At 45.6% G+C, this 27,994-nt stretch overlaps 5 protein-coding genes across 7 annotated transcripts; 4 read left to right on the top strand and 1 right to left on the bottom strand.

Moving 5' to 3' along the window:
* Positions 1 to 36: 36 nt before the first annotated feature.
* On the top strand, positions 37 to 4,513 carry dram2b (DNA-damage regulated autophagy modulator 2b). Of its 3 annotated transcripts, none has more exons than XM_086040751.1 (8): positions 38 to 255; positions 1,379 to 1,542; positions 2,333 to 2,400; positions 2,580 to 2,692; positions 2,915 to 3,092; positions 3,492 to 3,574; positions 3,930 to 4,022; positions 4,102 to 4,513. In XM_086040751.1, exons 2-8 carry the CDS (start codon positions 1,412 to 1,414, stop codon positions 4,243 to 4,245), a joined length of 810 nt encoding a protein of 269 aa, XP_085896877.1. In that variant the 5' UTR covers positions 38 to 255; positions 1,379 to 1,411; the 3' UTR covers positions 4,246 to 4,513. The 3 variants fall into 3 exon arrangements, with proteins under 3 accessions (XP_085896878.1, XP_085896877.1, XP_085896876.1); XM_086040750.1 differs by having other exon boundaries at positions 41 to 255; positions 2,547 to 2,692; XM_086040752.1 differs by lacking the exon at positions 2,915 to 3,092 and having other exon boundaries at positions 37 to 255; positions 2,547 to 2,692; positions 3,520 to 3,574.
* Positions 4,514 to 5,337: 824 nt separating this feature from the next.
* Positions 5,338 to 9,924, bottom strand: c9h6orf89 (chromosome 9 C6orf89 homolog). Its single transcript, XM_086040961.1, has 8 exons — positions 8,751 to 9,924; positions 8,168 to 8,374; positions 7,795 to 7,960; positions 7,535 to 7,683; positions 7,090 to 7,247; positions 6,812 to 6,947; positions 6,599 to 6,722; positions 5,338 to 5,860 (listed from the first exon to the last, which is right to left on the bottom strand). The coding sequence occupies exons 2-8, from the start codon at positions 8,354 to 8,356 to the stop codon at positions 5,778 to 5,780; spliced, it is 1,005 nt and encodes a 334-aa protein (XP_085897087.1). The 5' UTR covers positions 8,357 to 8,374; positions 8,751 to 9,924; the 3' UTR covers positions 5,338 to 5,777.
* nfs1 (NFS1 cysteine desulfurase) lies at positions 9,198 to 15,928 on the top strand. Its single transcript, XM_086040960.1, has 14 exons — positions 9,198 to 9,379; positions 9,737 to 9,871; positions 10,851 to 10,927; positions 11,521 to 11,637; positions 11,704 to 11,787; positions 12,053 to 12,205; positions 12,323 to 12,416; positions 12,643 to 12,777; positions 13,468 to 13,625; positions 13,809 to 13,914; positions 14,018 to 14,099; positions 14,654 to 14,737; positions 14,823 to 14,912; positions 15,440 to 15,928. Exons 2-14 carry the CDS (start codon positions 9,763 to 9,765, stop codon positions 15,501 to 15,503), a joined length of 1,353 nt encoding a protein of 450 aa, XP_085897086.1. The 5' UTR covers positions 9,198 to 9,379; positions 9,737 to 9,762; the 3' UTR covers positions 15,504 to 15,928.
* A 687-nt stretch (positions 15,929 to 16,615) lies between these two features.
* Positions 16,616 to 19,841, top strand: sec13 (SEC13 homolog, nuclear pore and COPII coat complex component). Its single transcript, XM_086040098.1, has 9 exons — positions 16,616 to 16,762; positions 16,954 to 16,998; positions 17,294 to 17,409; positions 17,662 to 17,813; positions 17,990 to 18,123; positions 18,768 to 18,901; positions 18,969 to 19,089; positions 19,190 to 19,336; positions 19,424 to 19,841. The coding sequence occupies exons 1-9, from the start codon at positions 16,760 to 16,762 to the stop codon at positions 19,532 to 19,534; spliced, it is 963 nt and encodes a 320-aa protein (XP_085896224.1). The 5' UTR covers positions 16,616 to 16,759; the 3' UTR covers positions 19,535 to 19,841.
* A 195-nt stretch (positions 19,842 to 20,036) lies between these two features.
* LOC147142730 (keratin, type II cytoskeletal 8-like) lies at positions 20,037 to 27,734 on the top strand. Its single transcript, XM_086040099.1, has 10 exons — positions 20,037 to 20,691; positions 24,141 to 24,349; positions 24,796 to 24,856; positions 25,075 to 25,170; positions 25,626 to 25,790; positions 26,401 to 26,526; positions 26,631 to 26,774; positions 26,844 to 26,920; positions 26,993 to 27,039; positions 27,387 to 27,734. Exons 1-10 carry the CDS (start codon positions 20,425 to 20,427, stop codon positions 27,494 to 27,496), a joined length of 1,302 nt encoding a protein of 433 aa, XP_085896225.1. The 5' UTR covers positions 20,037 to 20,424; the 3' UTR covers positions 27,497 to 27,734.
* The last annotated feature ends 260 nt before the right edge of the window (positions 27,735 to 27,994 follow it).

Here is a 27,994-nt window from a genome sequence, read left to right as displayed (position 1 = left end):
TGTGTGCTCAACGAGCGCACGCGCAGTATGGCTTGTTTGACGGAGGATGGTGCGCATGCGCATTATGTCCCAAATTAGGTTTAGGTGATTGACAGCTGCCTCTCCTGGTGCTGCCGTCGGTTGCTTTGAAACGAGCCGACAAAAACAAAGTCAAGTGTCAATTGACAATTAACGGCGTGCAATGAACTATACGAAAGTCGTCGTTTGAAATGAGCTACGCCGATTGCTGTGGACGATTTTGTTCGCTTGAGTAACGTGAGTGTCATTTATTAGTTTGTTGTAGTACCAAATCAAAGACGGGGGTAAAAAAAAAAGGGAAAAACAAAAAAAAATCCCAATGGCCAAAAGCATCACTCGGAGATGAGGTGGCCAACTAGTTGTTAGCATAAGATGCAAGGCAGAAAGGCTTGATTAGCGGAATATTAGCGTTAATAAAAGTTCGCCGGGTCGTTTCTGCTTTTCCGCCCGATTCAGAAACGATATCATCATTTTTATCGTGCACTTAATTTAGTTTCAGTGTGTTAAATTGTCGTATTTGGATACGGAGTTTGGTTAGTTTGCTTTGGCGCGCATTGGGGATTATTTTATTGGATTGATGTTGCTCTTTCGCTTCGACTTCGCTTTCAACTAGTTTACAAACCAGCAAACTTTTGTATTTGTCTCTACTTGAAGAATTTTACGATGTGTTAGCTTGTTCAGTTTGGCAGGGAAGTCTTATGACCTCGTTTCGACACTGCTGCCCAGTAATTAGTCAGATCCCCGGCAGTGACGTCACAGACTTCAGAAGTTGCACGCTCTCTTGAGAGCCATCATAGAAAAATGATATATAACACTGCACACGTTTTTCATTACCACTGTGAGAGAAGTCGTAATTTAACAATATGTTCATTATTTTTGGTTTTTGAAGTCTATTGGAGCATACCGAGAATACTGATTAAACAAAATTACGTTATTCAAGAGTAAACCAAAAGGATATACTGTATGTAAGTGAGAACCTTTTCATTCATTTGATTAAAAAACAAAAATATCAGTCCATCAGGCTTTAAAAATATCAAGTTGATCTCAACATTTCTAATTCGGATGAAGAGGGGGCACACTTCAAATTGTGTTCATGAAACATGCTAAAAGCAATTCAGTAACGTATCACAGTGTTTTTGGTTATTTAAGGAAGTATTTTAATTTGAATGTTACAAAATGTCACGCAGTGGTTTTAATTTTTAATACTACTACTTTTTCGCTTCATAGCATCAGAAGTTTAATACATCCGCGTCATCCAAGTGATAATTTTTTTCACTCATTAGTGGGCCGCAGCAGTTTAATAGTTTTAAGGATAATTGGGTGATAATGAAGTAACAATCGAGTTTTCATGTTGTTACAGGACAAGACGCAACCAAGAGTGGAAGAGGAAGTCATGTGGTGGTTCCAGCAGGGCCTCAGCTTCCTGCCCACCCTTCTGGTGGTGTGGACGGCGGCGGCGTTCGTCTTCGCCTACATCACGGCGGTGGTCCTGAAACACGTGGACCCTCTGGTGCCCTACATCAGGTGCAGCCTTGCGTACATCCACCGAGCTAGCAATGTCAACTAACGAGGTCACGTGTTGTATTCAGGGGCGGTTACAAATCATAGTTTCTATGTATGTGACTTTTCTCATGTTTTTTAATCAGAAAATGCACTCTACAGTATTGATAACAACATATGGTGTTGATAACAATTTAATAGAATGTAAAGAATTACACAGTTTGTGCATTATGATTTCATGGTTTTTTTTTTGTATTCAATGGGCCTCCTGCTAGTGTACGTGCATTGGCCTCCAGGGAGCAGTATAATACAGACATAGATATAATGGACTTAGATTAAGATCAGGACTAAACTGTGCAGTAATATTTCAATAGTTGCGTTTCACACAGGATAAAGGAAATATGTGGCTTGTGTTTGAATATAATTTGTTTAAAAAGTCAAAAAATATCGACCACGATATTGGTGCTAGTTTTTGTGAGCCTCCCTGTAGCGTTTGCTATTGCGTGTGAGTTTAGGTAGCAGACTTTAAGGTAAAGTTATGTGGATTAGTTAAACGTGTAATGTTTAGTTTGACAGTCAACTTACGATGACTTCAGTCCAATAAATAACTCTTTAAAAAAACAACAAAAAGTTCACTTTCTGTCAAACTAATGCTTGTTGTGAAGTTTGTACTTGTAAGTTGAAGCGCCGTTGTGCGTACTGTGTTGCAAATCTCTCTATTGTGGGACTAGTAATTGTTATCCGTCTGTCTCTCTTTTGGTATAATAAGTAAATGCATATCTTGTTCATTCATTCTTGTTGTTGTTGTTTTCAGCGACACGGGGGCGATGGCACCAGAGAGGTGCGTGTTTGGCATCATGCTGGACGTGTCGGCCTTTTTAGGTAAAGCAAAAACAAACGAGTCACGTTTGTTTTGTAAATATTTCTATACAATTGAAAATGTTTTTCTGTGGACTGGAACGGACGAATTGGATTTCCATTCATTTTAATGGTGCGTGTTGTTGTTGTTGTTGTGTGCGCGCGCGCAGGCATGGCCACCGTGTACGTGCGCTACAAACAAGTGGAGACGCTGACGAGCAGCGACAACGACAGGTGCGTCTACAGGCTGAACCGCTTCGGGCTGCTGCTGGGCCTCTTCAGCTCCTTGGGCATGTGCGTGGTGGCCAACTTCCAGGTGGGCAGCATCATCACAAGTTCAGGTTACAGTGAAAAGTTGTTGACTTAAGTACAGTCATGTAGTACAATGCGGCCTTGACATAGGAGTTGAATTCATACGCTCGCTCGCTCGCACGCTCCAAAGGCTTGTATCTCAAGTCACCTTTTGAAATGAGTGTGACTGTAGCATTTGTAGCCGTTGTTTGCTGAAGTTGTGGCCCGTCGGCCGACGCCGTTGCAGAAGACCACGCTGTTCTCGGTTCACCTGCTGGGCGCCGTGCTGACCTTGGGCGTGGGCGCTCTCTACATCCTGGCGCAGACGCTGCTGTCGCAGCGCATGCAGCCTCGCGTGCACAGCAGGAGGCTCTTCCGCGTCCGCCTCGCCCTGGCGCTGTGGACCTTGGCAAGCATCGTGGCCAGTATCCTTCAAGCCGCGGCGCCGCGACATCACACGCGCGCGGATACGCATCGGCAATTAGCCGATTTCTCGCACTACGGCTCGCTCTTTTTTTTTCGCAGTTCGGCTGCTCCTCCGACATACTTCGTCCAATCAAATTAGAGCTCGGACCGGCGCCCGAGCACCACTCTGACAGTTGGTTGCGTTTTGAAATGCGCCCACTGCTTCAATCGGACTGTTGGGAAATTCAGAAAAAGCTGTGCGCACACACACACGCACGCACGCACACTCAGAGTGGTGTTAACGAGCAACGTTTTGTCCTGATGCTGCCTTTTGGCCGCTTGTGTGTGTGTGTATGGCGGCCAGCGTCGATTGTTGGGCCTCTCTGCTGTTGCCGCCTTCCTTAAGCTCCGCCTCTCAGTGTTTGTGTCATCCGTCGTCCTGTACAGCAGCCTGCCCGGAGTGGACGTCGCCCGCAAGTTGCACTGGTCGCCCGCAGAGACGGTGGGTGCTGTTGCCCGTTTTTACTCACTCAAACTGGAGTATTTCAAAGTCATTGATTGAGAGCTGATTTCATCATTACTTCATAAAATAAAGACATGGACCATTATGTCACTACTGTTGTATTTGATGTAAAAAGAAATATTTATATTTATACCTTTTTATTAAAAAAAATCTTAACATAATTAACTTGTATTTATCAAAATGTACCATTCAACAATCATTGTTATTTAATCTTCATATAAAATGGGGCTCATTTAGCTGAATGGGAATTCACTTGAATGGAGCCAGTGCAGCAAGCATGGCAAAAAATATTGCAGGACGTTGGATAATGTTTTTTTTTTTTTTTTTTGTCCAGGGCTACACGGCTCACCTCATCAGCACGGTGTGCGAGTGGTCGCTGGCGTTGTCTTTCATCAGCTTCTTCCTGACGTACATACGAGACTTCCAGGTACTGGTCCTCGCGAGCCCTTTTGCGGGCCGACTCTCGCCGCCATCATTGCGCTCACGTTTGCGTGTCTCCCTTGAAGAAAATGAAGCTGCGAGCCGAAGTGGTGGTGCAGTGCGACCATTTGTACGACTGGCCGCCCCGGAGCTTCGGCGGCGCCGCCGCCAACATCCCCGACAAAGCCGAAGCGTCCGAGTCGTCGCCGCTGTTGCCCGGAGCCACGTGACCCCAACAAGTACCGAGCACTTTTCACTTTGGTTGGCTCTTATTTAGCCAAACTGCCAGAAAAACCATTTTAGCACCTGGTAGAGTGAGCCGTATTCACAATAACGCCAAAGTCAGCGAAGCTCCGTCGTGGGCCTTCACCTCACTCGTTTTTGAAATATAACATAATTAATCCATTGGCAAGAATGGAAATGGAAAAATAATCTGTATGCTGTATGGGGGGGGGGGGGGCGAAAAAATAAAGTAAACCTACTCACCGTTTGACGACACTTGGGAACTTGATTTTGTCCTCTTTTGCCATAGCAAAAACAAAAAAAAAGGTAATTGTGTAGTTGCTCACTGAGCTGAAGTCTCACACCAGTTGCTGATGTTACGAGTGTTGGTTTGAGATGTTTTTTCTGTCAAATTTTAACAGTATGTTAAAAACAATCTTTTAAATCAGGTTTGAATGGCAGTGAGCGTCAATTATTTGTAGATTTTCACAATTCGGTCCACTGTAAATACATTCTTGACATTTGCAGAGTTTCATTTAAATGCATTTACTATTAATTTGTTTACATCAGCTTACTTTTCAATTAATGGTAGTTCTTTTATTAAAGTGGAAGTCAACCCAAATGTATTTTTTAAGAATATGTTCCCAGCAGGCCCACTATTTGAAACAAGGCATTCTGACAAATAGTGTGTTTGTGGAATAAGAGTTAATCCAGCTGATTTTAGCCATCTCTGGCGGCAGCCATTTTGTCACTTCCGTCGACTGACATCACAACTGCTCAGGTAACAACTAATCACGGCTCACCAGTTTTCTGAAGCTAAGCCGTGATTGGTCGTTACCTGAGCCCTGAGCAGTTGTGATGTCATTTTCAGTCGACAGAAGTGACAAAATGGCCGCCCCCGAGATGGCTAAAAAGGGCTGGATTTTGCTGCTTAACTCATATTCCACAAACGCAATATTCACCAGAATGCCGTGTTTCAACTAGTGGGCCTGCTGGGAAAAAAATATGTTTGGGTTGATTTCCCCCTTAAAATAAGTTTGAATTCAATGAATTGAAACGGTTCCATTGTCTAACTTGTCTGTATATGCTGCCCACAAAGCACAAACTTTTTTTTAAAGCATGTTTTTATTCATCTTGCATCCATGTTTTTGGTCCCATGACTTGTTGCAAAGTATAGCAACATTTCAACACGCGTATAAAACCGCATCGTGTGTGTGTGTGTGCGCGCATGTCGCATACATCCAATATTAGCAATAAATAAGAGAAGCAGCTTTTCATCTTTTGTGCAAAATTAAAAATTGGTAAGCGGGTCCTGGGAGGTGACACAAAAGATGAAGGTGAGTCCTTCCAGGACCTTTTCACAACAATTTGATTGTTCAGCTTGCCGTGACGTTTTTGGCACGCAGGGCCTGTCGTGTCGCCACGTTTCCAGTTCTTTATCCCGGGGCGAATCCTCGGGATGGGACCACAGCAGACGGACGGGCGACGGTCGGACAGGCGCAGCCGCGCCACGTCGGGACATGGGCCGTCCGTCCAAGCGCTAAAACGCAGAGCCGTCGCACACAATGTTCTGTCCTCGTCCCGGGAAGAGCGCCATCTGCCAGTAGCGAGGGTCGGCGTACACTGGACACCGCAAAGGAACACGCGTGACATGAGTCAAGCTTTTAACAAAATAAGCAGACTTACTAAGTCAACTATTTTCTCTTCAAATCTTTAGGCAATTTGAAGGCGTAAGGAACAGGCGCAGTGTTCATTTTTTTTTTTTTTTCTACTTGTCAGACAGTTTAAGAAGCCTCGGCTAAAACTGTGTTCATCCTCAGTTTAACATTTCTACCCCTGATGTGAAATTATTAAGGAAAACAATATTTGGTATTTGGCACAGGTTTTTTGTGCTTTTTGGAAAAAAAAAAAAGATAGCAAGGTGACTGTGTGGTTTTGTTTTTGCATTTATGACAGTTTAACATCGTCATTAAAATCAAGAGAGAAAACTTTTTTTTTTTTAACTTTTTACTAAAAGTGATTCACGTCATTTTACATTTAATGATAAAAAAATAAATCAAATAATTATGGGCTGCAGCTGGGTGACATGGCCGTAAAATAGAAAAAAAACAAATGACAATGCCATTATATTCTCCCAGCATTGTCTTCCATCAACTTCAAAATATAATGGAATTATTTTCTACGAATGATGTATATTACCAGTTTACTAAGAGTGTTTTCTCAAGTTATTTTGCCAGCACGGATGAGCTTTCAACTACGCAAGCCGGAAAAAAAAAAAATCAAATGATAAAAAAAAAAAATGATGTGGTGCATCATCCTGAAGGATTACTGCGCTTTTGTGCTTTGCCATGTTGCCGTTACCCATGTCTCCGGGGTTGAGCCACAGGTTGAAGGAGCTGCAGTGTTTCTGGCATCGCTGAATGGGAACAACTCGCACCGTCGGAAGCCCCTCGCCCACCACCAGCCAGCCCAGGACCCCCACACCCTGACACACACAAACACACACACACGCGGTCAATATGACACAAAAACAAGCTTTGAATTGGTTGTGATGCAATTGTATTTGGGACTGGCCTGCTTGTGCGTGTCCGTGTTGTGTGTGACCAGGCAGCGTTGTAAAACCGTGCCGGCGCTGTCCAGCAGGGGGCAGAGTTCTGCCTTGGGAAAGAGCCACCGTAACACTTTCTCTCTGGTCGCTGAGCTGAACCTCCTGCCACCATGACCCAAAAAATAAATTCCACAATCCACTTTAATCAATCATAAGCCAGAAGACAGTCATTTATGGAAAAGACTTAATACGTTGGTGTCTCACGCTAGCTCTCAAAATATATATATGCACGTGTGTGTTCTACCATAACAAGGTGAAATTGGCGGGTCCTTGCGGGAGGCCGGCATTGAGGCTGTGGTCGCCGTCGCCGTCGTCATCTTCAAGCAAGACGGACATGGAAGCCGAGTGTGCCAGGTAAAGCTCCTCCAGCTGTCGTCGCTCGATGCTGAGCGACTCGCCACCCTGCGTAATGGCGGCGATTACAAAAGCAATTCCCGAGGAGTGGGTCACAATTCTGGAATTCACTCAAAATGGCCAGCTTCCTGTTCAATTTCAGCCATGAGACCTTTTCAAATTTGCTTTTATTATCAACACGTCCACCCAATTTCATGTTGATCAGTGAAATTGGTGCCGAGGGGCTGATTTCGTTTGAACTTTCCAATAAGGGCAAAATGGGCAACTTCTGTGCAGTGAAGGTTTGGGTCCTTGAGGCTTTTTACTGTGCCAGATCCAAGAAATCTCAAATTTACCTTTAACAGGACGAGCTGGGGCCCACGACGCAGCGTGACGGTACCGCGGAGGCTCTCCGGCACCTCCACTACCGAGGAGATCTCGGCGCAACCCGAGCAGTTGACCGGACTCTGTCTAGGTGAGCCCGAACTCCACCACTCGTGAAAGCCTGCACATGTGGACAAAAGTATTGCGACACAATCCACGGCCAAATGAATCCGAAGGTTGGTTAGCTGGCAGAGTTAATTACATGTGTGTGTGTGTTTGTTTGTTTGTTTACCTTGCAGGTTGTACTTCTTGGCAATGGGCAGCGCGAGTAGTCGCACATGACTGAGCGGCGATGACCAGTTGTAAGATGCCGGTCGGGCGGTGCCCGGGTATGGCTCGCTTTGCGGGTACGTGAATGCCAGCGCCGCCAATAGCAGAAGGCCCAGCGCAACAAGCAACTACATGCAAAACACACACAACACACCTTAGCAGGACGGTAACAACAGCATTTCAGTTGTTTTCAAGACACACTGGGAGCTCCAAAGTGGGAATTTCAGTGTAGCAACACGATAGAGACTCGAGCAAATCTTGTGAGACTTTTAATGAACCAACCAATTATTGAACATTACATTTTAAAATCCGGCGGCGTCCGCACTCCTCCCTACCTTGACGGTGGCCCTGAGGAGGGGAAACTGCGGGGGCTCGCGTCGGGGTTCGTTGGTCTCCAGCATGCGCTTGATGAAGCGCTCTATCTCTCGCTCGGACATTCCGTAGCGGTAGCCCGACTGGCGCAGGATGTCGATGCTCTCCGACAGCTTGTCGTAGATGCACGGCTCGCTCATCGTCGTTCCCATGGCGACGGCGGGCGGCTTCTATTTGGGCCAACACAGGGAACATTTTGTCACAATTTAGAACAATTGAAATCAATGTGATTTATAAAACGTGAGTTTTCAGACACATCTTTCGAATAGTCAGATAAGGCGGTTTAATTTCTCTCCTGTATGCTGTAGTTATAACTCACGCCTTGAAATGATATGTACAGTAATAAGACGAGAGAGAAACAAGGTCGGCGTTCTAATGACAAAACATGACCTTATTTATAGGCACAGATATTAACGCACATCCTGTATTCTTAATTCTCCTCCGTGTTTGTACTTTGGAACTAGCAGTCAAGGCTAGCCTGTATTTACTTGAACGCTAGTTTGTTCGCAATGTCATTAGAACGTGACACAAAACGGATCAGCTCACCCTGAAGCCAAACAACAAATTCCGCCTTTGAGGGGATGTCTTCCTTGTCGGTGTTGTACTAATGGACGTCTAATCGATGTTTTTTCCGCAATATTCTGTGCATGGCTACTTCCTACAAACACCTGCAGCAGGCTGGCTCTTCTTCTCCGGTTTGTGGTTTAACGCTACGCGATCGCTGTCGCCATCAGCCGGCCGCCTCTGGAATGACGAAGTGAATGGGGGAAAGGAAAAAAGGGGTTGTTACTTCCAATGTGAGGGTACTTTTTTTTTAGTTTTTTAGCAAGAATTTAGTGTTAAAGCAAAAATACGTCTTTATGGCTGAGACACAAGTCGACGCTCTATTTTAACCAATCAGACGGCAGCGAACGACATTCCATTACGATCAGCCAATAAGAGCGTCGCATGCGCAGGAATTTCCGCTGATCCACCACCATCTGGAAATAACGCCGAAAAAAATTAATGATAAGGACGAGTGAACGTCCATGTTGAATTGTTTGTTGATAATTAAAGGCACAATGGGGGAAAAAAAAGCTTTCTTTGTACTCCGTTGAGCCATAAAGTCCACATCCGATTTTAACCAATCAGAAGACGACAAAGTACATTTTCTAAGGCAAGCAAACATTCCTAAGGCAAGTATAAAACGAGCAAACCTTTCCGTCTTTTGCTATTTCCTATAATACCAGCCAATCAGAGGACGGGTAGCTCTATATTTCCGTCAGATGGACCAATGAAAGTGCAGTAAACACAAGGAAACTTCTGCCTCTCTTGCGTGACGTTGTATAAAGGATGTCATAAGTAACCTGGCTGTCATATGTAACCTGGCTGTCCAGCACCCTTACAAAACAGTTTTTCTCCCAGTCTTGTTCGCACCCAGGATTCAGACAGTCTGCAAGTTTTCCTCCTGCCGATTACTCGACTTGAAACGAGTGCTCGAGTCTGCTTTGCTACGTTTTACTGTCGGAGGCGTGCGTGGTGTCTCCCGCTAGGTGAAAGTCCCCCGCCGTACGTCCCGATGCTCTCCTCGGGCAGGACCGCGTCTTCCCGCCTCTGCTGGCCGCTTCAGAGGCTCCGTCCCCGGCTGAGCTGCGAGCAGAGAGCCGCCGCCAGCACTCAACGGAAAGGTACGCATGGAACCTGTTAGCTGTTAGCATAGCATGATGCTAACTCGAAAGTGACGCAGTTTGGCACAAAGACCAACACAAATGTCAACTTGAACGCTCTTGGCAACCTAAAGACGCAATAGATTTCGAATACTTCACAACAGCTGGTTTCGTTTGCTGTATTTTGGAAGAGTCACCTTAAGAGTTTGTAAATTGCACTCATTTAAGTTGTTGCTGATACATGCCTACACTAGTTTTACTAATAACAACTTTGGTAATCATAACAGGGTCCCTTCATTATATCGAGTCAGTATATTATATATCAGTATAATGCACAAATGAGGCATTCAAAGTAGAATCTTGTTGATATTCTGGAATATTGTACTCATCCAATCAATGTCATTGAAACATCACAAAGTAGTATGGCTTGACATGTAGGTCTATGTTTGTAGTTGGTCAAATGCCTAACATAAAAACAATGAAAGTGAAAATAAGATGTCATTTAACTTGAACGGTTTTTGCTCTGCATAGTCGCAGAAATAAATACGACCTCTACATAATAGTTTGTAATTTACGTAAGTCAGTGTCATAAACAAATAGAACGCGGTATTGATCTGTCCATGTTGTGCATATAACCATTAAAAAACTGACATAACGTAGTATAGAATTACCTTTGTCTCAGTTGGTCCTTGGTCAAATGCTGAAACTAGTCATAATGAAAGTGAAAGTAAGCAGTAATCCATCTTGAATGTAATTACACTCTACATATTCAAATACAATATTAATTATTCACTTACTCTAAATGTTCAATTTGGTTACTTAAGCATTACAAAATCATGTGTACAGAAAAGGCTGACTGGGAATGACTCAGCATTGACTGACCAGCCAGTTACAGATCCAGGGTCACTCTGGGGACACGACGCTGCTACAAAAAAAACAGACATGACTGATATGGTGTTATTCCGTTTTTTATTTATTTTGTTTGTTTGTTTATCCATAGAACTGATCAAGAAACACGACCTGCTCCAAGATGAGCTGCGGCCCCTCTACATGGACTTCCAGGCCACCACGCCCATGGTAAACGCCCTGTCACGCAGAATGATATATTTAGGGACTCTTCCGATTCCCTCTACTCTTCACTTCTCATTTGGCCATTATCCCGTGTATGACAAGAAAGGAGCCCAGTGGCACTCATTCATCCGATGAGAATTTGCAAATTCAATGGAATAATCAATAGGATAATCAATTCTAAAAAGATTTGATGGCGACAGCCCTAACCATGGGCAAACAAATATGCGTACTTGCGCTTTACACAAATGGTATGTCATCTGATTGTCCTTCTGGCATTTACACACAATAAAAAATGTGAGGGTAAGTTGTAGCGGCATCAGGAGAGAGGCAGAAATAAATGTTCAGTTTAACCGTGACCGGATGAATTGCTTTCAAGGACCAAAATCAAAACAGGACACTCCAAATGCACATCAAAAAAAACCCCACCATCCATGAAATTAACTTAACAACAGCAACACCGCGATTTCACCTTTTGGTGCCACGTAATACTTGATTGTGTTTGCATGAGAAGAGAAACGGCTGAGGTTTTCATCAAAATCGTAAAAAAAAAAGTAACATTTGTTGACAATAAGGATTCTGTCTTTAATCTTAACTTGTAGGACCCTCGCGTTCTGGACGCCATGTTACCCTACCAGGTGAATTACTACGGCAACCCTCACTCCAGGACGCACGCCTACGGCTGGGAAAGCGAGACCGCCATGGAGACCGCAAGGAAGGTAGAAGAAAACATTGTGTTTTTTTTCTTCCCTTTTCCCAAAATAAATGTTATCGTCTCCGAGCAGCAGGTGGCCGATCTGATCTGCGCCGATCCCCGCGAGATCATCTTCACCAGCGGAGCCACCGAGTCCAACAACATTGCCGTCAAGGTCTGCTCGAAACTTGTCTCACGTCAGTTAGTTGCCTATTAATCGCTGCACGTCCAGTCTGAATCAGTCATTAGTTTACATAATTATGCAAATGAGCAAGGCAAGCTCATGTAGCAGCCAGCCTACATCGTAACTCGATGCTCCTTCTCGTCAAAGTTCGCAAACAAAATGCCCGACAGCAGTCCAAAGAGCAACGTCAAATTGTTTCCAAATAGCTGCTGGACACCGGCAAGGCCAGCGTTGACATTTTGTGTGTGGCGCGTAGGGCGTGGCCCGCTTCTACCAGGGCAAGAAGCGTCACGTGATCACCACGCAGACGGAGCACAAGTGCGTTCTGGACTCGTGTCGCGTTCTGGAGGCGGAGGGATTCCGCGTCACCTACTTGCCCGTGCAAACCAACGGGCTGATCGACCTCGAGGTACGTGCAACTTCCACAGCCGCAAAAAGCCGTAGTCATGCGGCACTCCTCATTTAAATGTGAAGGACTCCATGGATGAGAGGAGTTTATTCATTTTGGGGGTTGCTTTTGTTTCAGCTGCTGGAGGCGGCCATGACTCCGGACACGTCCCTGGTGTCCATCATGACGGTCAACAACGAGATCGGCGTCATGCAGCCCATTAAGGAGATCGGTAACCGTAGCAACCGCACCGCAAATTTTGCTCTGACCCACCAACCGGGACGGGAAAATGCTGAGGGATTAGATTAAAATGGCAACACATATATGCTGAAATCTGATTGGACAACAAGTCTTAACATCCGCATAGATGCAGTGTAAGAGCAACGCTAGCAAATAAAGAGCAGAAGGTCATCTAGTCCACTTGTTTTCCGTCACCCTCCTCCTCGGCTTGTGCTCAGGTCGTCTCTGCCGCTCCAAGGGCGTGTTCTTCCACACGGACGCCGCACAGGCCGCCGGCAAAGTTCCCATCGACGTGTCGGACGCCAACATCAGCCTCATGTCCATCAGCGCCCACAAGATCTACGGACCCAAAGGTACGCCAGCCAGGCTCTTGAGTGGAGTGTGGAAACTCGGGAAGCAGACTTTCACTGTGCCACATTGATACTCCGCAACAGCACGTCGCAAACTTCTTAAACCGACTACCACCCCCTAAAATCAAAACATTACAAGAAAAAAAATGTCAATTTCCAAGAATAAAGTCCTAATTTTACATTTAAAACTTCAAATGACACATGAAGTCTATTACAAAGCAAATTTAAAAAAAAAAAAAAAAAATCTTTACAATAATATGTTGTCTGCCCCTCCAATCGTCTAAAGACTGATGAAGAATTGCATCTGTGGAACATGAATTAAGCAGCAACACCAGTTTTTGTCCATCTCAGGGGGCGGCAGCCATTTTGTCAGTTGCTGTCAACTGAAAATGACATCACAGTTGCTCAGGTCACGACCAATCACGGCTCACCTGTGATTGGTTGTTACCTGAGCCCTGAGCAACTGTGATGTCATTTTCAGTCGACGGCAGGTGACAAAATGGCCGCCCCCCTGAGATGGATGAAAGCCGTAGCATTTTTCCGCTTTATTCATGTTCCACAAACTCTGTTCATCAGAAAGCCATCTTCAGACGAGTGGGGGCGCGCACAACATGTTGCAAAGAAAATGTTCAACTAGATTGCCAGTTGCACCGAATGCCGTCTTCCACCATGGCTAATTGTCGTGCGCGTCAGGCGTGGGCGCTCTGTACGTGCAACGGCGGCCTCGGGTGCGGCTGGAGCCCCTGCAGAACGGCGGCGGCCAGGAGAGGGGCCTGCGCTCGGGGACGGTGCCCACGCCGCTGGCCGTCGGCTTGGGGGCCGCCTGCAGCATCGCGCAGCAGGAGATGGAGGTCAGACCGCACGCACGCACGCACGCACGCACGCACACACACAACACACACAACAACCTCCACGGACACACTGACACACTGACTCATCTTACGTTTGTGTGTGTACATATGCCTCTTTGTGGTTGTATATCTGGTGTGTTTGTGTGTATCTTTTTGTGTCTCCTTTTCGTGTGCGTGTTGTAGTACGACCACCAAAGAGTGTCCATGCTGGCAAACCGTCTGGTCCAGAAGATCTCATCTCAGCTCCCTGACGTGATCATGAACGGAGACCCGCAGCAACGCTACCCTGGTAGACTGAAACGCCACCACGCTCGCCTGGCTTACGTAAACACACGCTGACGTGTGTAGCATCACCACGCGTGTTCGTGTGTGTGTGTGTGTGTGTGTGTTAGGGTGCATCAACTTGTCGTTTGCCTATGTGGAGGGAGAAAGTCTCCTGATGGCACTCAAGGACATCGCGCTGTCCTCCGGCAGGTGAGCCTCGCCTCCAAAATCACATTCAATTTGTTCACTGCCGGCCATTTCAGAGCATTTTGACTGAACTTTCAAGATCCAACAATTACCTTTCAGGGATGATTTCAGCACCCAACTTAAAAAGTAGGGTAAAGCACAAGAAAGGTCTTTTAAATAGAAAAATAATCCTCGAGTTACAACAGATGTCCAACTAAGACATGTGCCATGAGTCATGCCGACTCACCTAATGGCTTGACTTGAACATCAGGTGTTTTGTTTTTTTAATACATGCCGTTCGCCATTCAGTCCATGAAATGTCATCCCACCATCGCGACACATTTTCAAATACCCACCATAACTTGTACTCTTGTTTATTTAGTGTTTTATTTCTTTATGAAAGAAAGTAATAACTTGTTTTAGAGCTGGAATGGATTAATTGCATTCCCAGTCATTTCAATGAGACACATTACCTCGGTTTACGAACATTTCATTTTAAAACAGGGTCACGGAATGAATTAAGTTTGTAACCCGAGTTTTCCGCTGTACTGTGTCAATAAATGCGCGTGTTTTTGTAGCGCGTGTACATCAGCCTCTCTGGAGCCGTCGTACGTCCTCCGAGCCATCGGAGCCGACGAAGATCTCGCCCACTCCTCCATCAGGTACGGCGGCGGCGGCGGCGGCGGCGTCATCATTGTCCTCATCTCACAAAAGCCTACTTGAGAACCGTGCGCTTGCGTTGACTAGGTTTGGGATTGGCCGCTTCACCACAGAGGAGGAGGTGGACTACACGGCGGACAAATGCATCCAACAGGTTCAAAGACTGCGAGAGATGAGGTGGGACATGAGCAAATCACAACAAGAACACTTGCTTTATTGAACATACAACATTTTCATTTCTAGCTTATCATATTTTTTATTCAATAATTAGAATAATAGAGTGCATTTAATCACTATGTCTGAGGGAGGAAGTGACAGTATCTTAATACAATGACATTACATTTTTATTTAATCTACATTTATGAAATAACAATGATAAGTTTGTTCTGTGGTCAACCTATCAGCATGCTAAACAATTGTTTTTAACTGTTCGGGTAATATTTTAAATCACATTTTCACATTCTATTGTTGTAAAACCACACACAAAATGTTAACCCACCTCCAATGGTAAAACAATCTAAGAATAAATGAAGCACTCCTACTAGAAACAAGTTGATCGTGACTTGAGTGGAATGTGATGTCACTTCCTGTTTATTTCCTTTGCATTTTGAGCCTTCTTGGAAAAAGTCACGGCCAAAAAGCCAAAGAAAATGGAAAACCATTCCAGTACGCCCTGTACCAATACTTTTTTTTCCCCCCTTCAGTCCTCTGTGGGAGATGGTGCAGGAAGGCATCGACCTGAAGAGCATCAAGTGGACGCAGCACTAAACTCCACCCACCCTCCCCGCTTCACCTCCTGGTTGACAACCTTGGAATGGATTCGATGATGTTTTGCCTCTTACTATTGCCGCACTCAAAACACGCACAAATGTCCTTTGACGACCCAGAGTGTCCTGTTTGCTGCAGCCATCCTGTTACATCCTGTCGCATGTAAAGCTGCGAAGTTGGAGTTAAATTCTCCGTTATAAAAAACAAAATACATTTTTATTATTAGCTGGAGGAGCTGCCAATGATAACAACAATAATAGCAGATGAGTTTTTTTTGTATGAATGGTGTGGTGTTCATGTGTTGTCTTTCATCTCTTCACCCCGTTGGTACAATACTTAACAAGTGTCACGTATTGTCATCTTTGTCAGTGCAGCTCACAGATGTACAATACCATTCAATAAAGAATATTATTCATTATTCAAAACTGTTTTTTTTTTACTGTATTTACACTAAGTCCTCTCCACACAAAGCACAGGGTATTAAATGATCAGTAATAAGTCATGTTCATGGGGTCTTCGGTTAATGACGATTCAAGGTTATAAATGGTGCACGTTACTTACTGTTTGATTGTTTATTTTTTGGTTTTCATACTATTGTATGAAGGGAAAGCGGAACCATGGTATGCTTTCCAGCCCAGGACAAAAACTCTTGTCTTATGTTTGGTCTTCTTGGATTGATTTTATTTTACATTGAAGCTAAAGTATAAAATTTAAGCAATAAAAAAATGCTGTGCGAAGCGCGGGAAACGAATAGAACTTTCCATGTGTAACTCTTGCCCTGTTTCCGGCGGAACATTTTGCTTCGTAGCTCCAGACCGAAGTAAAGCAGCGTTTCAATGCGGGGCAATTTATTTGTCTTTATCGACGCTTGAAAAAAAATCACGTAATTATACTTAAAAGTATATACTGTTTCATAGTGTGTATATTATACTTTCGAAAAAATAATTCTAGTGTTTACGGCGGAGGACTGTCTCTCTTACAAAAAAAAAAATCTAAAAGCCAGTCAGGCAATTGTATTTGAAGTAATACCCCATTTCAGATTTGTTTTTATTTTATTAAAATACACGAAAGACGGATGTAGCAACTATGTACTTATGTTTCGAGTTTATGTCGGAGGACTTTTTGTGACGCACCAGGCGGAAGCGGCGTCTCAGCCAGTTGCCACGTCGGAATTGCAATAAAATTCGCTTATCATTTCTCTCTTTTGTTTAACATCTAAAAATATTTTCTGGGGGGCCTCTCGTCAGTCTGTAGTCATGGTGAGTCCGCTAATATTTATTTGAAATCCCACATAAACTATCTTATTTTTCTTTGTGTCTTCATCAATCTACTCGCGAGCTAGCCTGTTAGCATAGCGCCTTAGTGAATTTTAGACTAGCGCACCAAAACCTTTTTTTTAATAATGTCAATTCTGCGATTATGCAATTTGTATATTGTTTGTCATTTTCAGGTTTCTGTCATTAACACCGTGGACACCTCACATGAGGACATGATCGTGAGTGATTGATTGACGTTTTATTGATCCGAAGTTCAGTTTAAACAATGTCTGGGCCATATGGACTTTAAAATGAAATCTCCCTGCTGGGTTTCACGTTAGTTCTCCTGATCTTGAACAAGCTTTGAAACGTTTTTATTTTGCCAGCATTAAATTGCATCATCTTACACAAATGTTTTTTTTTTAAACAAAAATCCTTCTGACAAATAAACTCCAATTAATCGATAACATAAATCATTTGGAGAGCTGTACTAATGAGTTAGAAAAAGTGTGTCTAACTGTGGATGTGTTGCAGCATGACGCTCAGATGGACTACTACGGCACCCGCCTTGCCACCTGCTCTTCCGACCGCACCCTCAAGATCTTTGACGTCCGCAACGGTGGCCAGATCCTCGTCGCCGACCTGCGAGGGTGAGTGATTTTTTTCTTCCAGACTTCCCTAAAAAGAAAAAAAAAACGTCAGCGTGCAGGTGCACCCCATTATATAGTGCTTCAGTATTCACAAGCCCACAAAACAGATTTTGAAGTGACCGTTTTTGCTGTGATTTTACAGTATACCGTAGAGGCAAATGTGATTGAATTTAGAGTTGCTACAGTTTACTACTATGTTGTGCCACAGCGTGCAATATATGTTTGAGTTGTTGTTTTGTGTGGCTCCCTCAGGCACGAGGGTCCCGTGTGGCAGGTGGCGTGGGCTCACCCCATGTTCGGCAACATCCTGGCGTCCTGCTCCTACGACCGCAAAGTCATCGTGTGGAAGGAGGAGAACGGCGCCTGGGACAAGATGTACGAATACACGGGACACGAGTCGTCAGGTGCGTGCCGAACGCGTTTCTCCCAGATAATTCGATGACAACTTGCACCAGAGTCTGGTGTGAAGTTGGAAATAAAAGTCACGGCTGGAGACGTCACTGTCTCAATTTTGGAGGAGCAAAACATGGCTGGTCCCGCCTTTGTTACGGTGTCCATGCGACATCCGTGTTTTATGCAGTGAACTCGGTGTGTTGGGGTCCGTACGAGTTTGGCCTGATTCTGGCGTGCGGCAGCTCTGACGGCGCCATCTCCCTGCTCACCTTCACGGGAGAGCAGCAGTGGGACATCAAGAAGATCAACAACGCGCATACGGTCAGTGGTGGCCAAACGGCGTGACGCGCTCCTCCGCCGATTTGCTGGCGTCTTTGCTTAAGTCTACTCTGGGGGGCTTATTTCGAGTTCATGTTTTTTGAAATTGCAAGGTGGCGGTTAAAACGCTGAAGTTGTTAGCACAAGCATGTGGTGGACTGGTTTTCTTCTTCTTTTTTTTTTTTTTTGACTGTGTGGCTTTTTTCCAGGCATTCCTAATCAAGATCACAGCACATTTACGCTGCATGCGCACATTTGACAGAGTTTGGAGTGGACTAGTTTTGGACTCTGTACATTATTTCTATCCTCTTTAAGTCTGCAAGTGTCCCGTTTTTCATGGAAAATCAGGAACAATCGCATTATGGTTATCGTGTGACTGACTGAGCCATTTTTTGACACTCTTTTGTTTATTGCTATTGGTTGTTTTTTGTGTTATGTGAATAAAAGGCAATAATCTTAAGTAGGGCTCAACACGATTATTAATCAGAATGATTTGTCAAGTTAGGAGAAACATCTCAACTTTATTGTGCTACTTTTTGAAACTAACAGTTTAACGCAACTCATTTACACTAGAATGTAAAATCCGTAATCCAAATTTGATATATAATTGATTGACCTGATTTGCGCCCGTTGTTTGTGCGCGTCAGATCGGTTGCAACGCGGTCAGCTGGGCTCCCGCCGTGGTGCCGGGCAGCCTGATCGAGCAGCCGACGGGACAGAAGCCCAACTACGTCAAGCGCTTCGTGTCCGGCGGCTGCGACAACCTGGTCAAACTCTGGAAGTGAGTCCCGCTCCCGCCCACGCTTATCTGTCCAAATGTGCGCCTGACCGCCCGGCGCGTGTGACAGGGAGGAGGACGGCCAGTGGAAGGAGGACCAGAAGCTGGAGGCGCACAGCGACTGGGTGCGAGACGTGGGCTGGGCGCCTTCCATCGGGCTCCCCACCAGCACCATCGCCAGCTGCTCGCAGGTCAGATGGCGGACGGCGGGGGGGAGAGGGCCGGGCCGGGCCGGGCCGGGCCTCGACCGAGCGAGCTTTTTGTGACCTATTGCCCACGGCGGCGTTCCAGGACGGCCGCGTGTACATCTGGACGTGCGACGACCCTGCCGGCAACGCTTGGACGGCCAAACTGCTGCACAAGTTCAACGACGTCGTCTGGCACGTCAGCTGGTCCATCACGGGGAACATCTTGGCCGTCTCCGGGGGGGACAACAAGGTAGGCGTCGGCGTCGTCGTCGTCGTCGTCGTGGTTTCCTCTCTGGAAGACTGCGTCTGCACGGTGTGCTAATGTGTGTGTTTGTAGGTGACGTTGTGGAAAGAGTCGATGGACGGTCAGTGGGCGTGCATCAGCGACGTCAGCAAAGGCCAGGGAGCCGTGTCGGCCATCGCAGACACGCAGCAGGCCGAGCAGTGACACACACACACACACACACACGCTCTCCATTTGTCCATGTGGTTGTTGAATTTATTTTTTATTTTTTTTAAAATCCAACTGTTTCCTGTTGCCCAAAAAAGGACTCTTGGTGTCCGTCCTTCCCATCATGCTCTTGCACCACAAACGTTGCGCCTCCCTTCAGCCGCTCCTCAAAATGCTCAGCATTGATTGGCTCGTTAAGGCGGACTGACCGAACAATCGGGAACAGGAAGCACACACCTGTTTCCTACTTGTATGTAATTATTAATAAAAACAAAAAATAAAAAAAGAGAGATTAATATGAACACAACGTTTGGTCTCATTTTGTTTCAATGTTGGCAAAGGTGTCGCTGCTGCTTCCTCTTCCTCCTACTCGTCATTCCCGTTTTCCTCCTCTTCCTCTCTGCCTCCCCATTGTTCTCCTACTCCTCACCTTTCACCTCCTCGTCATCCTTTTTGTCTTCTTCCTGCTCCTCACCCTTTCCGCTTGCTCCCCCTTGTCACTCTTCCTCATTTTACTCCTTGTCCTCTTCCTCCTCCTTTGTACCCTCCTCTTCCTCTTCCTGACGGCCCTCCTCCTCTCCTCTCCCCTTCCCGCTACTCTTCTTCCTACTTCTCATCATCCGTCATTTTTGCCTGCATCATTTTCCTCCTCGTCCTTGTCCTCCTTCCTCTTCAGCCTGTTCCTTCGTCCCCCTCATTCCTCTTGCTCCTCCTACTCCTTTTCCTCCTCTGCATCATCTTCCTCCTCCTCCCTCCCTCCTCTTTGTCATTTTGCTCCTCCCCCAGCCGCCACCAACTACAAAAGCAGGCCAGCACCTGAGCGTGTGCACTCACTAGCCCTGCTCCTGCTCCTCCTTGTCCTCGTCCTCGTCCTCGTCCTCGTCGTCATGAGCCTGAGCCGCAGCAAGAGGATCAGCTCGGTCCGCCGCTCCAACGGCTTCGGGTCGCCCGCGGCCAGCTTCAGCGGCGTCTCGCTGGGCGGGGCCACCAACGGCGCCCACCTGCAGGGCGCCCCGCTGTGCTCGCTGTCGGTCAACAAGAGCCTGCTGGCCCCCCTCAACCTGGAGATCGACCCCAACCTCTCCATGAGCCGAGCCCACGAGAAGGAGCAGATCAAAAGCCTCAACAACCGCTTTGCCGCCTTCATTGACAAGGTGACGCTAGCTATCCACATTTCATATTGAACAAAACGGCCCTTTTGTATTTTTGCTTCACTGTAGCAGTAAGAGCTTATCGGTGAACGATGCCAGGTGCTCAAATGACACCATTTTAAAGTTATCTATCAATTTCCTATACTGAAGTTAATGAACATTATTAATAGTCACATTATTGGCAGGCTTTTAAAACAGCGCCCCCTTCCCCTTGCACACAACCTAAAAAAGACCTAAATGAAAGATTCACACTCACAATTTCAAAAAAAATGTCATCAAAATTGAAGCTACATTTTTCACAAAGCCCCATCAATTGCTCCTCACCACCTAGCTCCATCTCTGAGTGGTGACGGGGGAGAAGAAGCAGCACTAAAACAGGCAAAAATTCATCCCAGGGAGTGAGGCAGGTCAACAGATGAGTTACAAACTCAACAAAACTCACCAAATAAGTCTAAAAACGGAATTAAGGCCAAAACTAGAGAGAGCGGTTGACCCTTTCCAAACTTTTAAGTTGGCGCACCCCTCTTCATTGCACACACCCTAAAAAAAGAACAAAACAAAACAAATGCGAACCTTCACAAATTTAGGCCAAAAAACACATGATCATTTTTGGCGAAGGAGAAGCGGCAGTAAAACAGGCAAAACCTCATGTCAATGTGTGAAGCAGGGCAAGAGATCAGTTGCAAACTAGGTGTGGTTTAACCAAATCAAACAAAGACAGGCCCAAACTAAGCAAATCTATCAGCTTTGTCCAAATGTTGTAAGCCAGACCCCAGAGGTTGGGGACTCGAGTCATATGACTTGACTTGGCACTTGCTTGAGACTTGAAGGTTATGACTCGAGACCACCTCTGCCATATCCCCCCTTCGACTTACAGAATTGGCAAACACCAGCTGATCTCTGCCCACTCCAAAATAAAACAAAAGTCCGACTCTAAATCAAATCTAAAACAAAGGTCAATAGTATCATGCTGGCAGGGTTGGTGCACCCCCTCTCCCTCACACGCATTGTCAAAATCAAAGAAAATCCCAAACCAAACAAATTCACAGCCTCTTCCATATATTTGAACCTCCTTCAGTGCCCCGACATATAGTTGGCCAAACACCTGGGAAAAAAACACACACTACAGAAGACGTGAAAGTGCAGTTGCTGTGGTCACTAATGAAAGTGAGGGTGGTGTGCAAACAAGACGAGTGGAGGGATTTGTCCTTCCGCCTTTCTCACGGCGCAAGTGTATTTGTGTGCTAATGTGAGACATGGATACCCTGGATGGTCTTTTCTCACGGCGTCGGTGGCGCGCTGACACAATGCCGCCATTGTCGCCGTCTTTGCCGCCTCCTCCCATCAGCACGGATCCATTTCAATGCAGTTGACCTCCAATTTTCATCCCACAATCTGACAGTCAAACAATCATCGCATGAAAAGACTTCTCGGAAAAGTGGGAGATCAAATGTACCGTTAGCTTAGCATCGGATGTTGTATGGCTGAAGCTGAAGCTGAAGTTGGCAAAACTGTTGCAGTGTTGCCATTTTATTATTCATAAAGGTGAAATAGTTCAACGCTGGTTGGATTAGCACCTAGCCTCGAACTACGGTTGTGGGGAACTGACAATGAACTGGTCACCGAAACGGTGTCGGTGACAGAAACAAAATAAGTCATCTATGTTGCATTATTTTAGCTCATAAGACCATCTCAAACACTGACTAACACCAACACTAAATGTGTTCACAGGTAACTGGCTTAGCATCCAGTAGGCTAGCTCAAAATAAAGCTGCATAAAATTGACAATTAAATGGTCATACTCATTTCAATGTGCTTTCTCAATAGAAACAAAATAGCTTACTTTACAAGAGTCATGTAAGGAGGTAGATTTAGTATTCTCTCAGAATTGAAGTAGATTAAGAATAAAACTTGCCCTTCAACTTCACTATAACAACATTTGCCCAACCTAGGAACATTTACTAACCCATAACGGTTATATGTTTCCACGTTTGTTAGCTTAATTAGCACCTCACATGCTAGCTCAAAACGAAGTGGTTGCATAAATGTCACTTTCTTCTCGTTTAGAGGAAAATAAATGCATTAAAAGTACATTACATTTCTATACAAAAGAACAATCCCTTTGAAGCAATCATCTTATGTAGCTTAGCGTCGAAAGCAACAGTGACAACATTTCAACAGGTCATTGAAGCCGTCGTTGCGAGGACATTTAAGCTTCCCGTCCCACTTAACTCGCTGGTAACACGATAAACCATTCAGGGGTCATTCTGCTATGAACACAGTAGCTTTTGTGTGTGTGTGGGGGGGGGGTGCGTATGCATGTGTAATAGTAGCCAGGACACTGGAACCATCCAGACATGAAGCTGGAATCCGAGCCACCATTGGAGCTGACTTCTTTTGACCACCAATACAAACACTTACAGACACTATTTTGTCACAAATCAACATGAAGTTTGGTAAGAATGATTGTGGACCCCCAAAGAAGGTCTCAAGAAGCCGTGCCTGAAAAGACACGGCAAGTCTGCCATTTTGGTTCACAGTAGACATTGTACATCATGTTGTCCAGTTTTCATCATGGATATTGTTTAAAAAATTGAAACCGGCCTCAGTTATCAACATGAAATTTGGTAGACACGATTATCATTAGTAGATTCACAAAAACGTCTCAAGAAGCCACACCCGCAAAGACAGACACACAAAAAAATCAACCATATACATTTTTGGGTGCTTTGGTGAAGCTCTCTAGAAATGGACTTAGACATATCTACCAAATTAAATTTCATGTTGCAAAGGGTAAGTGATTTTGGATGAGGAATATTTTAAATAATGAAAACAACCTGAAAAATGTTCAAATTTTGAACCAAAACGATCCTGTCCTTTCAGGTATGGCCGTTTAAGAGTTGTTCTGTGGGGCGACTTATAATAACACGCCGAACCAATTTTCATTTCGGAAGTCAAACTGCCTTCAATGGCTAAATTTTTTAAAATAACAAAGAATAAGATACAAAACAATTTTAAAAAGACATCCTTTCCAGAATGACAACTTTGAACCAAAATGGCCAACTTCCTGTGTTTTTTGGGCATGGCTCCTTGAGAATTTTTTTTTATGCGGGTCGACGAGTGATTGGCATATCTACCAAACGTAATGTCGCTAAGATAAGAGTAACTGCTTTTGGGGGCGGATTAAAAAAAAAAATTGTTCCAAGGGCGTCCTTGCCAAAATGACTGCTTTGAACCAAACTGGCTGACTCTTCCTGTGTCTTTTCAGGCATTGCTTCTTGAGACTTTTTGCGAGTCTCCTCATGCTAGGCATGTCCGTCCGGCAAATTTCATGTTGCCAAGTTAAACTGGATTGGTGGGCTGACTTTTGAAAGGATTCCAGGCCGCTTGAATGGAGCCGATTTGGTTGCGCTTACGAAATCAAAATGAGTTGTTGATTTTTCTTGTTGCAGGTGTGCTTCTTGGAGCAGCAAAACAAGATGCTGGAGACCAAGCTGGAGCTGCTGCAGGGCCAGGGCGTGGGCCGCTCCAATGTGGAGCCGCTCTTTGAGGTCTACATGGCGGGCCTGAGGCGCCAGATGGACCTGGTCAACAACGACAAGAGCAAACTGGACGGCGAGCTGAGGAACATGCAAGGCCTGGTGGAGGACTACAAGCACAAGTCCGCACCACTTTTCGCTACTTTCACAACAAATGCATGAATGGCAGCGACAAAAGACTCATCCTGAAAAGTCACCAATCCTTGCCAACGTGTGTTCGGTTCAATATGTGCGGAGTGTATTTTGATGGTTCCAAATGTGACCCCGCCCAAGGCTCCAAAAATGTAAAAGAAAAGAAGAAAAATCGGCAAGAGAAAAAATAATTTGTACAGCAAGTCGGCCATTTTGGTACAAAAGACATTTCTTACCCAGACGCGCTCAAGTTGGATTCAAATCAAGCCCAGACAGCAGTTTCAGCAATGCGCACGAAATTGGGTGGACTTGTCAATCTGAACAGGAACCCAGAATGATAAATTCTCAAGAGAAATCAAAGTGCTGCAAAAGGCCCCCAATCTTAATCTTTGTCTTCATTGTGTCACAGCTGCATCTGCATCTGCTCTGTGCGCAGGTACGAGGACGAGATCAACAAGAGGAACAACCTGGAAAATGACTTTGTCCTCCTAAAGAAGGTCGTCCAAAAACACACACACACACACACACACACATTCATAATCGTAAGGTGTGGCTGTTCCAGGGGGTCCACCCCCGCTTTGTAAACACGCGTAACTCGAGCTGGAAAATATCGTCCAAGTCCGCAATGGAAAAATGACACCTGCCACACATGATGAGCGACTGGGAAGTTGAGCTCGAGAATGATTAAGAAAGCAAAAGTGTGGCGTGTGCGCAGGACGTGGACTCGGCCTACATGGTCAAGGCCGACCTGGAAGACAAAGTGGGAGCCCTCACCGATGAGATCAACTTCCTGCGCACCATCTACGAGGAGGTACGACAGCGAGCCATGACAAACGATCTTTGACGTCTTCGAAAACACCTTGGTTCGGATGACTCAATGTTGTGCTGGCTGTTGACGGGGTCCATTCAAGACTAAATTGTCTTTGATGCTCAACGAAGATTTACATTGGTTACATTAACGACTCAGTTGTCTTGGATATTCACGTTAAACGTTGCTGACTCTAAAGTGAGGCGTATACGTTAGCTTTGTTGACGGCTCTAAATTGTCTTTTTACAAAAACATGTACTTTTGGGTCTGGAAAGATGAAATCGAGTATTGTAGGCTCCCTGACAGCTCTTCAGTCCTCCTTGATGGTCATTGAACACCAGAACACTCGCAAATGTATACGTGTTGTTAATTGAATGAAGCCTTGGAACGGTCTTTGATGTTTTTGTTATTATCGAGTCGCCATTTGAATGTCGTCGTCGTCGTCGTCGCGTCGGCAGGAGCTGCGCGAGTTGCAGGCCAGCATCCGGGACACGTCGGTGGTGGTGCAGATGGACAACAGTCGCAGCCTCAACATGGAGCAGATCGTGGCCGAGGTCAAAGCTCAGTACGAGGAGATCGCCGCTCGCAGCCGAGAGGAGGCCGAGGCCTGGTACAAGAGCAAAGTGCGTCTTTCCCTACTCGTTTATACAGTTACTATGGTAAATTCCCGTTTTTATTTTATTTTTTTTAAGAGGAAAAAAGTACAAAAAAAAGTTCAATACAGTACAGCCAAACTGTATTCAGGCAGTAATCTTGTTGCTCACCACTAGAGGGAGCCCGCACGCCACAAGTGGAACTAGTACTGGGGCCCAAACAATAAGGATTTTTTTGGGAGGCCGATGTTTGGCAGGATAACCAATTAATCAACAATTATTTAGGTACAGTTTTTATTGAACGTATGTGCAATGCTTTTTCATATAATCAATATTTAAATACGTTTTTGTGTAGGATAATAATTTGGCAGTTTTCATTTCATGAAAAATCGCACTATAAATACATATTTTTGCAAAGTTTTAGTTTGTATTTCATATATTTTCTTGTTCCTAAACACAAGCAATGTCGGTGGACTGCAGTTTGAGAGACACTAAGCAATTCTGACCATCGGGCGTCCATTACGGGTCTACCGGGCCTTTTTTTGTCACCCTTTGGACCGCTGTCTCATAAGCGGCACAGAGGTGTCCAAATAGATGTCCGTCCGTCCGTCCGTCCGTCCATAAGACTGCTTGTGCTCAGTTCGTCCAGATGTCGGTGCAGGCCAGCCAGTTCGGAGACGAGCTCCGCGTGGTCAAGGGGGAAGTCGGCGAAGTCAATCGCCTCATCGGCCGACTGCAGAGCGAGATCGAGGCCGTCAAAGCGCAGGTAGCGGCCGGCGCTGCTCCCCACTTTCTGCACCCGCCCTTTTTCCTTCGACGCGGGCCGTCTTTGTAGGCGCTTTGGTAGCATGCGTGCCAAATGCTTTTCAGCGCGGCAACCTGGAGAGCCAGCTGGCCGGGGCGGAGGACCGCGGGGAGATGGCGGTGAAAGAGGCCAAAGGTCGCACCCGGGACCTGGAGGAGGCCCTGCAGAGAGCCAAGCAGGACATGGCCCGCCAGCTCAGAGAGTACCAGGTAGGTGGCGTGCTCAAAGTGGCGAATTGCGCTTGAGGGCTTTGATGCCAAGTGTGGAGCCGCCGGCAGGACCTGATGAACCTCAAGCTGGCTCTGGACATCGAGATCGCCACCTACAGGAAGCTGCTGGAAGGCGAGGAGGACAGGTGAGGGGACAGGAAGTGGGCGGGGCCTGCTGGCCAACTTTTGCCTTACTGACCTTTTTGCTTCCTTGGCAGACTGGGGCAGCAGTCCATCGTCAACATCCAGGCCGTCACCAACTACAGTAAGTTGTCACCTTTGCCACAAGAGCGCCGCCGAGGCTAGCTAACACTCCATCCTTTTATTGTTTGCCATGTCTGTTTTTTTTTTTTTTTTTCTAAAGCTAGCTAACACTTTTTCGACGGTACGGATATTCTCCTATTTTCATCTTGAGCTGTGACAAAGTCTACATAGGCGCAAAGGTCTCGACTTCCTTCACCGGTTTGCACATGTGAGACTGGATCAGCATGCTGAAAACGCGACTTGTTTGCACGCGCGACGTCGCGCCCCCACCTCCATCGTGCCATTCGATTTATTAGCTGCGTTGTTGGTGGGCGAGTGTGCGTGTCCAATGCGCCGTTTCCTCGGCAGGTGGCAGAAGTTCCAACGGTCACTACCAGAGCGCCAGCGGCTCTTCGCCTCCCAAGCTGCTCATCAAGACCACCGAGACCCGAGACCACAGCAGATACACCGCACACTAAGCTAACTTTACAATGAGGAGTGACACAACTTAACTTCTAGATAGGGGATATTCTTTGGGCGTTTTTGTTTGGGGTGGAACTTCAATATTATATGCAAGTTAGTTAGATGCTTTGAATGCTTACAGACAATCTTACTAGTTTCATGAACATATACGTATATATATGTATAATAATCTAGTGTCTTTGATTCCCCCCCACCCCCGTTGGTTGCACAATTATAATAAAACTGCACAATGGATTTTTGTACTTTTTTTTCCCCCCCATCTTGGTGCCAAGGATCTTCATTTAGACAAAAATATCGCTTTGCCACCATCTTGTGCCACATTTGAGCCAATTAACTTGGACAAGGAGTTGAGGTGAGGAGTTTCATTCGACCCAAGTAGTGCTTTGCCACCATCCGGCGCCATTGGACGGCGGTTGGGATTTTTTTATTTTTCGCGGATACTTTAAAACCATGTTCACAAAATTATTTGAGTGAGCAGAAAAACGTACATAAAT

This window comes from Filicampus tigris, chromosome 9 (genome assembly GCF_054856515.1).
Source record: "Filicampus tigris isolate MCC_2025a chromosome 9, RoL_Ftig_1.0, whole genome shotgun sequence".
NCBI classification, from domain to species: domain Eukaryota; kingdom Metazoa; phylum Chordata; class Actinopteri; order Syngnathiformes; family Syngnathidae; genus Filicampus; species Filicampus tigris.
Note: the sequence above shows the minus strand (reverse complement) of the source record. Positions and strands in the feature narration are given on the sequence as shown.

Excerpts from the sequence above, each read along its gene's own strand:
- dram2b (XM_086040750.1), top strand. The coding sequence starts at position 1,412 with ATGTGGTGGTTCCAGCAGGGCCTCAGCTTCCTGCCCACCCTTCTGGTG. Across the intron at positions 1,543-2,332 it reads CCTCTGGTGCCCTACATCAG|CGACACGGGGGCGATGGCAC; the intron begins GTGCAGCCTTGC and ends TGTTGTTTTCAG. Across the intron at positions 3,575-3,929 it reads ACTGGTCGCCCGCAGAGACG|GGCTACACGGCTCACCTCAT; the intron begins GTGGGTGCTGTT and ends TTTTTTGTCCAG.
- c9h6orf89 (XM_086040961.1), bottom strand. The coding sequence starts at position 8,356 with ATGGGAACGACGATGAGCGAGCCGTGCATCTACGACAAGCTGTCGGAG. Across the intron at positions 6,948-7,089 it reads GCCAATTTCACCTTGTTATG|GAGGTTCAGCTCAGCGACCA; the intron begins GTAGAACACACA and ends TCATGGTGGCAG. Across the intron at positions 6,723-6,811 it reads ACACGGACACGCACAAGCAG|GGTGTGGGGGTCCTGGGCTG; the intron begins GCCAGTCCCAAA and ends TGTGTGTGTCAG.
- nfs1 (XM_086040960.1), top strand. The coding sequence starts at position 9,763 with ATGCTCTCCTCGGGCAGGACCGCGTCTTCCCGCCTCTGCTGGCCGCTT. Across the intron at positions 11,788-12,052 it reads CCAACAACATTGCCGTCAAG|GGCGTGGCCCGCTTCTACCA; the intron begins GTCTGCTCGAAA and ends TGTGGCGCGTAG. Across the intron at positions 14,913-15,439 it reads CAAAGACTGCGAGAGATGAG|TCCTCTGTGGGAGATGGTGC; the intron begins GTGGGACATGAG and ends TCCCCCCTTCAG.
- sec13 (XM_086040098.1), top strand. Across the intron at positions 17,814-17,989 it reads CACGGGACACGAGTCGTCAG|TGAACTCGGTGTGTTGGGGT; the intron begins GTGCGTGCCGAA and ends TGTTTTATGCAG. Across the intron at positions 18,124-18,767 it reads AGATCAACAACGCGCATACG|ATCGGTTGCAACGCGGTCAG; the intron begins GTCAGTGGTGGC and ends TGTGCGCGTCAG.
- LOC147142730 (XM_086040099.1), top strand. The coding sequence starts at position 20,425 with ATGAGCCTGAGCCGCAGCAAGAGGATCAGCTCGGTCCGCCGCTCCAAC. Across the intron at positions 24,350-24,795 it reads GTGGAGGACTACAAGCACAA|GTACGAGGACGAGATCAACA; the intron begins GTCCGCACCACT and ends CTCTGTGCGCAG. Across the intron at positions 26,921-26,992 it reads CTGGAAGGCGAGGAGGACAG|ACTGGGGCAGCAGTCCATCG; the intron begins GTGAGGGGACAG and ends CTTCCTTGGCAG.